At 39.2% G+C, this 14,006-nt stretch overlaps 1 protein-coding gene across 3 annotated transcripts in view; it reads right to left on the minus strand.

Annotated features, from left to right (window-relative positions):
- The window catches only part of SUPT3H (SPT3 homolog, SAGA and STAGA complex component), a 692,202-nt gene that overhangs the window by 124,971 nt on the left and 553,225 nt on the right, over nucleotides 1-14,006 (minus strand). For all 3 annotated transcript variants that reach the window (XM_089686064.1, XM_089686066.1, XM_089686065.1), the window contains 3 exons: nucleotides 7,932-8,044; nucleotides 6,496-6,603; nucleotides 3,618-3,797 (listed from right to left, as the gene is read on the minus strand). In XM_089686064.1, the coding sequence (XP_089542190.1) occupies nucleotides 3,618-3,797; nucleotides 6,496-6,603; nucleotides 7,932-8,044 (401 nt within the window). The remainder of the gene's footprint in view (nucleotides 1-3,617; nucleotides 3,798-6,495; nucleotides 6,604-7,931; nucleotides 8,045-14,006) is intronic.

A 14,006-nucleotide genomic window follows, 5' to 3' on the forward strand; every position in this document is an offset into this window, starting at 1 on the left:
AGGGCTTTCTAAAAAGCACCAGCTGTGACTTTCTCCAGCCCAGAGAAAAGGAAGCTTTTCCTTGGACCTTTCTGCTATTACATTTATGTAACCCATCTTTTTACTGGTTCTGACTGATCTGACAATTATCAGTTGGCCTTATTTGATACAACAGCGTCAACAGAAATGATAAGGCTAAAGGTAAAACAGCCCATAGCACCAATTAGATTTTAAAGCCTAGCTTCAGACAAAACATTTTTTTTAGTTTTGACTAGAGTGAGGAAGGGAGAGGACCTCTGTCTGATTTTCATTTGGGGCAGGAGGCAATGGAAAATCTTACCAGAGTGGACACAACCTGTATCGGAGGTTCACCTTCCAGCAGGACAGTGGCCCTAAACATACAGCCAAAGCTATAATGGAATGATTTAGATCAAAGCATATTCATGTGCTAGAATGGGCCAGTTGAAGTTCAGGCCTAAAACCAATTGAGAAACAGTGGCAAGACTTGACAGTTGCTGTTCACAGACACTCTCCATCCAATCTGACAGAGCTTGAGCTATTTTGCAAAGAATAATGGGCAAAAATGTCCCTCTCTAGATGTGCAAAGCTGGTAGAGACATACCCAAAAAGACATGCAGCTGCAATTGCAGCGAAAGGTGGTACTACAAAGTATTGACTCCGGTGGGCTGAATACAAATGCACGCCACACTTTTCAGATATTTATTTGTAACAAAATTTGGAAAACCATTTATCATTTTCCTTCCACTTCACAATTATGTGCCACTTTGTGTTGGTCTATCACATAAAATTCCAATAAAATACATTTACGTTTTTGGTTGTAACATGACAAAATGTGGAAAATTTCAAGGGGTATGAATACTTTTTCAAGGCACTGTACCTATCCCACTGTAGTACATTTTCCACATTGCTTCATTAACAACTATTTTGTTGTTAATGTCAACTGAAAAAAAGGAAAGAAAGAAACCTTTTTAGTAGAGTAGAGATGAGTTGGAACCTCTCTCAGGTTTTCACTGTTGTGCCTCCACAGGGTATATTTTCTGATTTCCTCTCACTTCCTGTCCCTGTCACACACTAGGTCACATGGTACAGCCAGAAGAATGGTAGAAATGTCACCAATAGAGACACAGAGAACAAGAATCAAAACCTTACAGGGTTTCTAGTTCTTCCTCACTTTATTTTAAATATATCTTGGTTGAAGTTGGGCAACAATAGGGCAATGCAAAAAGCAGTAAAGAGGTGAAAAGCACAGTAAACAATCCAATTACAGTTTACTGTACTCAGATCAATAATCAGGAAGATTGATTGTTCTTTTGTGTATCTTATTGCTTTCTTAGATATGCCTCTTCCAACTTTTATTTTGAAAATTAGTCTCTGGTCAGCTTTGGACTCTCATAGCATTTTACTGTAAAACTCTGCCCTCAAAGGCAATCTGTAACCTATTTTGTTCTACATTCAATATGCCACATGGGTGTGGGTGTTTACTTTAGTAATATAATGGATGGGTAAAAATAGTGACTTGACATGACCATGCTGTGGTCAGATAATGGAGCTCACGTCAATACAGCAAAGACAGAAATATTTAACTATGTCAGGACATGTGCTTGCAATCATCTTTCTTCTGTTTATTTCCATTACAAAATTCTGACCACGAAAGCTGCCTGTAATGCTCATGGATGCCAGTAAGAAGTAACCATCCTTTCCACAAGAGGAAGAGTAGGCTTTGTCAGAACATCTGCTTGACCATGACTAGGATTAATCATTGCATTCAGATAATGACCAGAAGACATCAAGGCCAAGAGAGACTACAGTTTGAAGACCATGATGGCTACTGCAATTCATTTATCGTGTTCTTCAGGCCTTGGGTCAGAAGTTAACCCATTACAGATTTGTAAATATCAAAGTAACAGTAGTATTTAATGAAGTTATTGCATTTCTGAGGCCTGGCTGCACTCTACCAGCAACTTCCTGATTCTGGAAGCATTTAGATAATCCCCTGCCAGCTCATAATCCAGTGAGGCACATCAGTGGCCAAGAGTGAGGTACACCATTAGACAATGGGCCAGTGAGGGGCGTGCTTCCAGAAGTCGAGCTCTCAGACCACATATAGAAGAACTTGAAAGGAACTAAAGGAATAAGTAGGTACCTTGTAGGTCTTCCATTCTGTGGCAATATTTCTTTGACACTTACACATTTAAAATGGGTTTAACTTAAATTTGTCTTTTTTTATGGGTTATGACTTTACAGTTGGTTTACAAATTTATGAATTGTAAATGTCCCCACCTGCACCTCTCTCCATCATATCTGCATCTTCACTGTTTAAGAATTTTTTGTATCTTGTTACACCCCTTGTAAGCATATACACACACTTTTAAGTAGGGTTATAACCCCTATCAGTTTATTTTTGTGTCATCTGTGTCCCATTGGGGAGATATAAAATCACTCCCTGTCCCTTAGCTAAAACAGGAAGTGAGAGGAAGTGAAAATTAAGGGACTTCCTTGGGGACCCCTAGGTCACCAGAACTAGTGTCCCCATTGAAAGATTTCCCCTCTATTTCTTTCTCTATGTCTTTCTGGGAACAATGCAAAATATGGGGTTTTCCTTTACTTTCACTTTTAATGATAATAGTAAACATGACAAATATAGAGGGTGAATCTCCCTAACAGGGGCACAGACTGCAATAAAAACCTAAACGTTTTCTAATCCATCTCCGCTCTATACAAAACTAAAAAAAAAAAAAAACGTTTTTACACTTTAATGTGTAACTAAATGCAAATTTATTTATTTTTTTACACAAATGACAAAAAAGAAATTTATAGGGGTTATAACCCCTCCTTTACTCTATCCAAAATGAGAGAAAACTAAGTTTTGCCTATACTTCTACTTTAAAGTGTATGTATACACTTACAAGGGGTGTAACAGGATACAAAAATTCCTTACATTTGTGCCCCTGTTGGCAGGTTTTACCCTCATTTTTTGGAAAGTGAAAGAAAATCCCAAATTTTGGGTCAACATAAGAACAGTTATAGAGGGGAACTCTTCCAATGGGGGCATTAGTTCTGGTGACCTTGGTGTCACGCTGGGAGTCTCTCACTTTGGAGGGATTTCCTCTCCCTTCCTGTTTTGGCTATGGGACAGGAGGTGTATCACATCACAGCAGAGCTTGAGATCTTAGGCCTTTGCACTCGTTGGCAAAAGTGCCACCCTTTTATAACATTACATTTTTCAAAAAAAAACTTAAATGAGTTCTCTTGTATATATAGAGCTACAACTGAACTGTACATTTCAACATTTGAAAGCCTGTAGGTGAGCAAATGAGCTCCTCAACCTTTACTGTCCTGCTAATCGAGTGCTAAATTTAACATAGGTCCAAAATAAGGAATCAAAATCAAAGACTTTTGATATGTTTTCACTAGGTCTCTTCACAATTGTGGAAAGGGTCCTGTTTCTTAAAAGTGATCTATGATTTCCATGACAGTTACCCACTGTATAATCCTCAGCTCTTCTTCTTTTATTTGGAAAGAAAGGTTTATATTTGATAAAAAACAAAACTTGCATTCTTAAAACCAACAATTTTCTGCTTGCAAATGAAATTGAGATATGTATATATAATTTCTACCTTTTTTCTTTTCCTCTGCTTGGCCTTGGCAGATTCTGGTGTTTGTGCACCATTACCCAAAGGACCAGGCTGATTTTTGCCCATATGAGGTGTTCCAGATGATGGTGGAGTTGGTGTGGCAGGAGGAGTGTTCTCTGGAGTCTCTGGATTACTCTTCATTGGCTGTGCCTGGAAAAGAGGCTTTCAGAACAGTCAACATTAGTATACCAAATCTGTATTTAAAAAAATACTTTGCCGTGCTTCATCAAAAGATCAGTTGCACCACAAGTATAGATATATTTCTCCCCCAGTACTTCCCACCACACACAAACATATGCTTGATCTTTGACCTATATCCATTTAAACTAAGTCATTGTGGGCAATAGATTGTGAGAAACCTCATCTGCGCTGAAGATGACATCTTTACTTACACAACGTATTCTTCCCGAAGGAAGCCACCATGGCTCTACTCTATAAAAACGGACAAAAAGGCTTCCATTCTACCCACAGACTTTATCTGATGCTTTTCTTCATTTTTTGCTAGCCCCAGAAAAATGACAAGGTTCTAGTTGCTTTGCACAAGATTTCCACATTTCTTCCACAAATATTTTTAGAGTTACCCCATTTACTGTAACTCTTTAACCCAGAGCACTGGTAGGCAACCTGTTGGACTGTATAGGCTCCAAATGCAGCTCCCCTACATATCATTCCAAATTTTCTTTACCAGTTATGTGAACAGAAAGGAACACCGAAACAAGTTTAAAGTGGGGCTTTTGTCCATTCACATGCTGATACATGTCTTTTGAATTCCCTTGGTGAGATATCACCATACCAATTCAAAGTTCTGTCCAAATGCTGCATCCATTAAAAGGTCAAACTGCGTTTTGCTCCTCAATGGACTCCAAAGCACTGGTAGGCAACTTGCTAGACTGTACAGGCCCAAAATGCAGCTCCCATACAGGATATCATTTCAATGTAATCTTTCCAGTTATGGGAAAAAGAAGAAACACTGGAACAAGTTTAATCCTTTCGCTGCCAAAGCCATTTTTGCAGACGTTTAAAAAATCATTTTGGGCCTAAAGACTACACAAAACCCCTAAACATTATATATTTTTTGAAAGCAGACACCCTAGAAAATAAAATGGTGCTAGTTCCAATTTTTTATGTCACACGATATTACCGCACAGGTCTAGGAAATGCAAAATTTCAGTAAAATATAGTGAATTTTTAGGGCAAGCAAACACAATAAATTACCCACATTTTTGGTAAAACATAAAAGGCGAGGTTGCACCAAGTAAACTGATACTCAGCATGTCAAACCTTAAATTTGTGTGCGCCTGTGAAATGGTTACAAACTTCAGTACCCTATATTTTCTGTAGGTGATGCTTCAAAAGCCCCTATAAGCCATCAGTTTAGTGTTCCGGAGGAGGTCTTTTGCTAGAATTATTGCTCTCACTCCGGCGTGCGCAGTGATATGTAACACAGATATCACAATCAAAGTTTTCATGCGTAGGCGCCCCCCAACGTATGTGTTTACATTCGTACGTGCATGTGTGTGTATATGTGGTGATGGTGGGGGGCCCTCAAATTTTTTTTTTTTTTGGGGGGGTGTTCTCTTTAATGAGACAGAGTCTAAAAGACCCTGCATGTCTCCTCTGGGCTCTACTGGATTGTAGATCGAAAGTGACAGCAGTGAACCAGAAGTGACACCATACACGTCACTTTCCAGGCCACAGCAAGAAGGGGAGGAGAGCAGATGTGTGTCCGCTCTCTTCTCTCTCCTCCACCAGCCGGCACCCACCATGTCGGCCCCAGGCCCACAGATGGGCAAGCGAAACCCATATTACATGGCAGGATCGCACGTTGCTGGGGGCTATGGAAGCAATAGGGTGGCAGCGCAGCTGCTCAACTGCTTCCACTTGACAGGCAGGAGTCTGCCTGTCAGTTTTAGACACAATTCCGGTGGCTGCAGCCACTGAATTGCTTGTAAACCGTTTCACTGTCTTTACTTCACTGGCAGCAAAGGCTTAAAGTGCGACTGTTGTCCATTTACATGCCAATACATAGATTTTTGGAGGATTCCATTTGTGGGATATATCTCCATAACAATTCTAAGCTTTGTACAAATGCTACAGCCATTAAAGGCTAAGTTCACGTAAAGGCAGAATTTCACTTTTCATAATAAATAGAAGTGTTTTCACCAATTTCACTTTCAGGCCCCATTCACACCTAGCATAGCGGAAGTGCATTTTTTTGGCTACTTTTTACTGCGACACGCATAGAGCAGCCGTGGATTTCAATGTGTTGCCCTAAACGTGGCAAAGTAATTTATGGGATATTTTAGCATGCTGTGGTTTCCACGTGCAATTTGCTGCGTTTGTTTGCTACAACTCTGCTTCACATAGGTGTTTATCTGATCACTTAGCTCCTGCACACTTGGTGATCACTGTATTAGATTTGTGTGCACCTGTGCAGGTGGGTGTGAGGAATATCCTGGAGTGGGGAATGCAGCGACATGGTGTGTGTCAATGGAGTCAACTGAAGAATTACTTCTTGTCTCATACTGGTTTTCCCAACCTAAGGGTTGGAATACATTGCAAACTTTAAAAATGCACTGGAAAGCATCTGGTGTGAACCAACCCTAAAGCCTGAACTTAAGCATAAGCAGTTGGGGGGGAGATGTTCTTGTAAGACAACCTGCCATTTTTCACTAAATGATTAGCTAACCAGAAAGGTATTGTGACTTTCCACAACAGATGTATTCACTACATTGGAATATAATGTAAACTGTTATTGCTACATTTCCATTCTAATAAATCTAAGATAGACTATTTACAAAAAATCAGAAGGGGTGGAAAACATGGTATAAGAAAAAAAGAGATGTTGATTATTGCCTACCTCTGTAGGACTGCGGTTCTGCAAGTAGGCAGCAGACATGGCATGGGAGAATGGATCAGAGGCCTTTGGAGACATATCCTGTTTCACAAGAAGAGCCAGGTCCACCAACTAGAATGATGCAATGATTTCTAGCATTAGATTATAAAGAGTATGTAAACCCAAAATTTCATATTCCTGTCCCTGCAGTATCATGTACTTGTATGAAAAAGTATTCTTTCCTCCTTGTATTGCTTCCTTTGTGCGAAATCCCTGCCAGTCCCTCTGCTTTCCTAATAAAAAATACATTAAGCAGGAGAGCACAGCTTGGAGAGTTGTCTACCTGTGCTGGGAACATAGCCTACCAATGGTCAGACCTTTCCTGCCATGCCCCCCCCCCCCACACCATTTACTGGGAAGATCAGGGTAATGCTATTTCTTCTCCCCCAGCTCTTGTGCAGCTGAGAACGGAGGAAACATGATCACCAATAAAAAATGGAAAAAGGTGTTTATCATTTTATTTTTATATCTATATACCAATGTTTTGCCTTTCATTTCTATCTTAAATGGAATGGGTTGTTTTACAAGGTGATGGTATACATTAACAATAAAATATGCTGGGTTACTACACCTGACATTTCCTCCTAGCTTCTTATATTTTTTATGTTGGTGGCAAGATTTCTGCCACCGGCTTATAGGAAGAACTCACTCTCAACTTTAGTCTCCTTTTACATTGTGCAGAATGAAGACAAAAGAATCAAAAGTTATTTGATCAGGAACTTTTTTGAAATGACAAAATGACAAAAAAGTGCAATTAAAACCCACAATATCTAATAAAAACTAAGTTATCAGTTATGATGCAACTGACCTTCTAGAGGACTCTATGAAATGCTCCTTTTCTTAAGGGAATCAAATCCTTCAAGCTCCAGCTGCAATGTTTTTTTGAACAGAATTATTGTTTTCCAATACTTTTGTAATTTATAGATGCCAGGCATGGAGGGTCCTGCATGCATGGGCCACTGACACATTATCTTGACCCCTAGTATTCCCCAGGAGCCTGCTGTGGCTCCCTCTACTGGTACAAAATGTGCAGGTCAGCATAGCAGTCTACCAATTGTATTGTCACCAATTAAGATTACATCAGAACACAAATTTTGTCAGCCATCTTTTCCAGACATCACTCATACATTGCGTTTGATGGTGGGGAATATTCAATTGCAGAAGTCTGAGGACACCCAGAGCACTCAGTTTAAGTGACCTTAGCTTTATATCCCCTATACTTTTTCAATTTCTTTAATTTCTGCCAATAGTTTTTCTTTATATACTTACTTAACTGGACTATCTACTTTCTAAATAGCTAATCACAAAAGACTTTTGTTGTTTTAATGTCATCTACTTTATTATTTTCTGTGGGAGTTTACACCAGTGTGCCTCTCATAGGCCATGTAGGTACCACTTACCTGAGCTACAGTTTCATAGGCCAAGTATGTGAGGATCTCCATGGCGCCAGCATTGGGTTTGATCTCCATGCTGCTGCAGTCCAGCCAGTCCCGAAACTTTGAGGCTTTCTTAGCTGTTGACAACATTAAAAGCAATAAATATACAATTTATTTAAATGTTACCATAAAGGAAAACTGAGGTGTGTCTGGTGCCAACTCTAAAATATCAGTGTTTAAACTATTCTCAGTGTGTCTACAGTATGTAACACTCAAAAATAGAATCAGTGAAATGTCAGCAAGTGCAGCTTGCCAATTCTAATCAGTACAACTTGTAAATAATAACCGGTGACCATACTAAGATCGCAGACTATAGTGCTTCCAATTAATAGTGACATCAGTAAGATTACAGCCTATCACATTCCTTTGAAATAATGCAATCACTAAGAATGTGACCTATGAAGTTCAATAACATCAATAAGAATACAAGATATCATATTCCTGAGAACAGTGACATTAAGAATGTGAAAAACAGTGGCATGCAACCTATAAGAATGCAGCCTATCTTGTTTATTAAAAAAACAGTGCTATCATTGAGAATATGACATGTGGTGTTTCCAGAAACCAAGTATATCGCTAAGGGCTCATTTATACTTGCTTTGACTTTAATACACATTACAGAGCCTACTATTCAACATGTTTTTTTTCAATGCTTCTGTGATGCTTTTTTTTGAAGTTTTAATGATGCTTGGCAAATGGCCTGTGTGTGTGTTGGTTTTCAACTTGTTTTAAAGAGGCCCAGTAGAACTCTAACAGTACTCCCACTCAGCAGATCCCAAGCTCATTGTTAGCCTCGTTCAGTAGTACCCTCAGCTCTGCTGATGACCCACTCAGTCATACATCCAGCTTTGCTGATTCCCCGCTTAGTAGTAACCCCCAGCTCTTCTGATCCCCCGATATGTAGTAAATTCCAGCCTTGCTGATCCCCAACTCAGTAGTAACCCCCAGCTCTGCTAATCCCCCACTCAGTAAAACCCCCCAGCTCTGCGGATCCTCTGGTTTACTGTTCTTCCTCTCTCTCTGGTCCCTGCTCACCTCCCACTATATTGCTCCACGTCACATGTACTAGATTCTCTTTCTCCGGTCCCCTAGCTCTGCTGATCCTCTGCCACTCAGTCCTCCCCCTCAGGTCCCTGCTCACCTTCCACTATAGCATTCCCAGGTTGCACACCACATGTGCCGTCTGCTAACTAGCTATTTGCTCTGCTCTGGTCTGGACCCCACTTACCTTGCTGCTGCTCCTCTCTGTATACCAGATGTGACGTCTGTGACCAGACACTTCAAGAATATATACACATGAACCAGAAGTGACTGTTGATGACGTCTTTCAGGTATGATTGTTGGTTTCCCAGTGCATTCTGGGATATCTCATACCTACAATGCATTGCTCAGCATAAATAAGTACATCCCTTTTGAAAAGTAATATTTTAATCAATATCTCAATGAACACAAGAACAATTTCCATAATTTTGACAAAACTGAGTTTCATAGAACATTTGTTTAGCTCATTACATGAAAGTAAGGTTAATAATATAACACAGATTACAAAATATTCAGTTTTTCTCAAAATTAGTTGATGCAAAAATGAATACACACAACAAAAACTACTACATCCAGTATTTCTATGACCTCCATGATTTGTAAGGACAGCAACAAGTCTTGTAGGCATAGAATGAACAAGTTGGCGACATATCACAACATCTATCTTTTTCCATTCTTCAAGAATTACCTCTTTTAGAGCCTGGATGCTGGATGGAGGGTGATGCTCAACTTGTCTCTTCAGAATTCCCCATAAGTGTTGACTGGGTTCAGATCAGGAGACATACTTGGCTACTGAATCACTTTCACCCTGTTATTCAAAAATGCAACAGTGACCTTAGATGTGTGTTTTGGAACATTGTTATGTTGGAAAAGTGAACGATGACCAAGGGCACGGAGTGATGGTAGACTCCTCTCTTTCAATATAGAACAGTACATCTGTGACTTCATGATACCATCAATGAAATGCCGCTCCCCAACAACAGCAGCACTCATGCAGCCCCACAGAAGGACACATCTCATCACTGCACAAAGTACAAAAGTCCCAGTAGTCTTTTTTTTCAGCATGGACCCTGGAAAAGGCAGGTTTTGTGCATGGGCTTTAGGAGAGGCTTCCTTCGTGGACAACACCCATGCGTGCGCTTCCTCTGCAGTGTACGCTGTATTGTGTCACGAGAAACAATCATACCAGTTTGGATAATTCTTTAGCTAACTGCAGTGAACTTGCATGGCAATTTTCTTCAACCCTTCTCATCAGAAGATGCTCCTGTAGAGGTGTTAACTTCCGTGGATAGCCTGGATGCCTCTGTGAGATGGTTGCAGTTCCATCTTTGTTAAATTTTTGTATCACTTTTGCTACAGTATTCTGACTAATAAGTAAAGTTTTGCTGATCTTCTTGTAGCCTTCACCTTTCTTTTGTAAAGAAATACATTTTTTTCTCAGGCCTTGTGACATTTCTCCTCCATGTGGTGCCATTGCTGACAGCATGAAATGGGAAGGGGTTTTCTTTGTTAAGTAACGCCCTTTTATAATCAACTGTCTGCTGGAAAGCTGTTTAATGAATAATAAGACTCACCCGTAGTTGAATTCTTGCTAATTAGGATTTTGTCTAACATTTAGCTTTGCAATTTTCATTGGGGTGTATTCATTTTTGCAGCATGGTCTTTGTTAGGATAAATACTTTTTTGTGTGTGCAAATTAACAAATTTTGTTTGCAACCAATGGCCCACATTCGTGAGAGTATTTTTAAGTATAGTGTCCCATAGAAAATGTTGATTCTGAAAGGAAAGTAAAGGTTTTCTGACAAATATGTTGGGGTGCACTCATTTATGCTGAGCACTGTACCTCCAAAACAAAGCAAAGCCTCTCAAAAGCTACCAGTTCCAATAGCGAGCTTTGTCATAGACTTTTTTGGAGGCTTTGCAGAAGCTCTGAACCACCATGGAAGTGACAGAGTATATTTGTTGAAGCAAAGCAAAAACAACAGCAACGTGTAAACAGGACTGTAAGCTTAGCATTTTTTGTGGCAAGCGCTTTGATTGACATTCAGTGCTTTACACCCTGTTCCAAATTATTATGCAAATGATGTTTTTCTCATTTACCTAAATAATTGATGTAAATAACAGTCAGCATAATTCTCATGTTATCAACTATTAAGAGTACAATTCAAATTTATTGAACAAACCTCCTAATAACAGTATTTTTTTTAAACATAAAAAACTTACAATGCACTGTTCCAAAATATTACGCACAGTAAGTCTCAAAACACTTTATAGGTTGTAAAGAACTGAAAATTGTCATTTGTTGTGTTTGCAGCATATTTACTGAAATCAAAAGCTATTTCAATCAAACGTTTAACAACATTTTAACTTTTTAAACATTTTAACAGGTCACGTTACATTTTAACATAAGACCCCTTATTTGATAGCAGCTTCACAAGTTTTGCATCCATTGAACTTGTGAGTTTTTGGACAGTTTCTGCTTGAATTTGTTTGCAAGATGTCAGAATAGCCCCCCAGAGCTGCTGTTTGGATGTAAACTGCCTCCCACCCCCATAGATCTTTTGCTTGAGGATGCTCCAAAGGTTCTCAATAGGATTGAGGTCAGGGGAGGATGGAGGCCACACCATGACTTTCTCTCCTTTTATCCCCATAGCAGCCATTGATGCAGAGGTATTCTTTGCAGCATGAGATGGTGCATTGTCATGCATGAAGATGATTTTATTACGGAAAGCATAGTTCTTCCTTCTGTACCAGGGAAGAAAGTGGTCAGTCAGAAACTCCACATACTTTGCAGAGGTCATCTGTACACCTTCGGGGACCCTAAAGGGGCCGACCAGCTCTGTTCCCATGATTCTTGCCCAAAACATGACTCCACCACCGCCTTGCTGACGTCTCAGCCTTGTTGGAACAGAGTGGCCATCCACCAACCATCCACTACTCCATCCATCTGGACCATCCAGGGTTGCACGGCAATCATCAGTGAACAGGACTGTTTGAAAATTAGTCTTCATGTATTTTTCTGCCCAATGCAGCCGTTTCTGCTTGTGAGCATTGGTTAGTGGTGGCCGAATAGAAGGTTTATGCACAGTTGACTCTGGAGGACTGTACACTTTGATGTCCATGGGACTCCAGTGATCAAAAGAGCCCTGAGACACAATGCCATCCATGAGTTAAACTGAAAAACAAAATATTTAATCTTTGTGACACTTAAATAGAATTTGCATAATAATTTGGAACTGGGTGTAAAAAGGCATGTCCATTTTGAAGCAAGTATAAATGGGTCCTAAGAATGTGACCCATCATGTTCTCAAAACGCAGTGATATCATCGAGAATAAAGCTTATCACATGCCTTACAAAAAGTGACATCACTAACCAAGAGATTTATTGTGTTCCCAAAAAAATTGATGTTGCAAAATCAGCAGTCTACCTTTTTTGAAAAAACAGTGCTATCGCTAAGAATATGCAACAAGTGGTGTTCACAAGAACCAACAATGTCACCAAGAATGTGACCTCATTGGTAGCATATCATGTTCCTGAGGGAAAAACACCACAACATTTTTAATCAGGTAAATATTTATAGGATTATTTACATTTTCAGATAGCACACGTAGCAGTAGGTGCCTTGTATGTTTACCAGGGTGATAATAGCTGTTTTGCTTCAGATGTGTGTTGTTTAGAGTGCTCAAGATTAAATTCACAATGATCGGAGAATTTTAGATAGGCAACTGGCATTCCAATATTTACATATTGTAAAGTGCAACTAAACTCTCTCAAACAACATTAACTATTTTTAAATTCTTGTGTTGCTAACCTTAGTAAATAGATAAAAATATATTAAATTTACTTATTTCAACTTTTTTTTTTTTACATTTCTTCAGCTTCTTCTTGGTTCTGGCCTGGGCCAAAATTATGTCATAAATCCCAGGCGTCTTTCATCTTGGAAGAGGAACTTTCTCAGCTAAGCACACCGTCCAGCCTACATGTCTGAGCTAAGGTCAGATTAATTCCAGGAAGTAAATGCTACATGAATCATCTACCCTTACTCAAGATGGCCACCGCTAGAAATACTGGGTGGAGGGGGGGTTAAAGTGATTTCTCAACAAAAAAAAAGCATGGAGACATGGATGGATGGCTGAGCGTGCTTTGAATATTAAAAATTAATTAGAGTGTTTTCAGTTTGTGAAGCTCAGATACAGTTAATTTCCAAAAAACAATGAGCTTTAAAACAAGCCCATGCTGATCTCCATAGCCACAGGCACTGTGAAGCAATTCATTCTCAAGGTTTACAACAAAAGCAACTATTCCCCTTTTCTCCCATTGTTTACAGACAGCATTTTAACATAGTAAGAAGAGAGAGAGAGAGAGAAAACCAGTCTCCATTGCTCTATCTCTTTAGAATTCTAAATTATGAAATCTGTATCATGCCTATATTAAATGTATATTACATATCTGATTTAAAAAAAAAAAAAGCATTCTATACCATTGTTTTAAAAACGCATAAAACTTTAAATAAATGACAATAAAATAGACCCCAAACCATTATAGTTTCCCAGACATTTTATTGTACTAATGAATAACAAATCAGGAGATTGCACTGGTTATGAGGTTATAAGTTGGCAGCCCCTGTAGACTCTGCAGTGAGTGAACACAACAATAAAAGCCATTTACAGCCTTGCCACTACAGGTGTGAAGCACTCCATTCACCTTAATTGGGTACTAACATCAGTGCTCAGTCTGGGTCACTTAGTGCTGGCCCCATTAAAGCAGCAGGGAAAACTAAACAGGGAAAAGCTGATACGAGTAGAAGCACTTTTTTTTTCCCCCAGCAGTATTGTTATATACAATGGGAACAATTTTGTTAGAACTGATGTAAGCCACATAAATGCTATACACACTATTTTACAATTTAATCTTATTAATATTACTTTTCCATTCTCATCTGAAAACTGGAGTGATTTTCTATACCTGCCAAAAAGATCTTCCATTGCAAAAGGCGT

The sequence above is a fragment of the Staurois parvus genome, unplaced genomic scaffold (genome assembly GCF_062004578.1).
Source record: "Staurois parvus isolate SC_StPar_1 unplaced genomic scaffold, SC_StPar_1.0 ptg000390l, whole genome shotgun sequence".
In the NCBI taxonomy this organism is placed as follows: Eukaryota; Metazoa; Chordata; class Amphibia; order Anura; family Ranidae; genus Staurois; species Staurois parvus.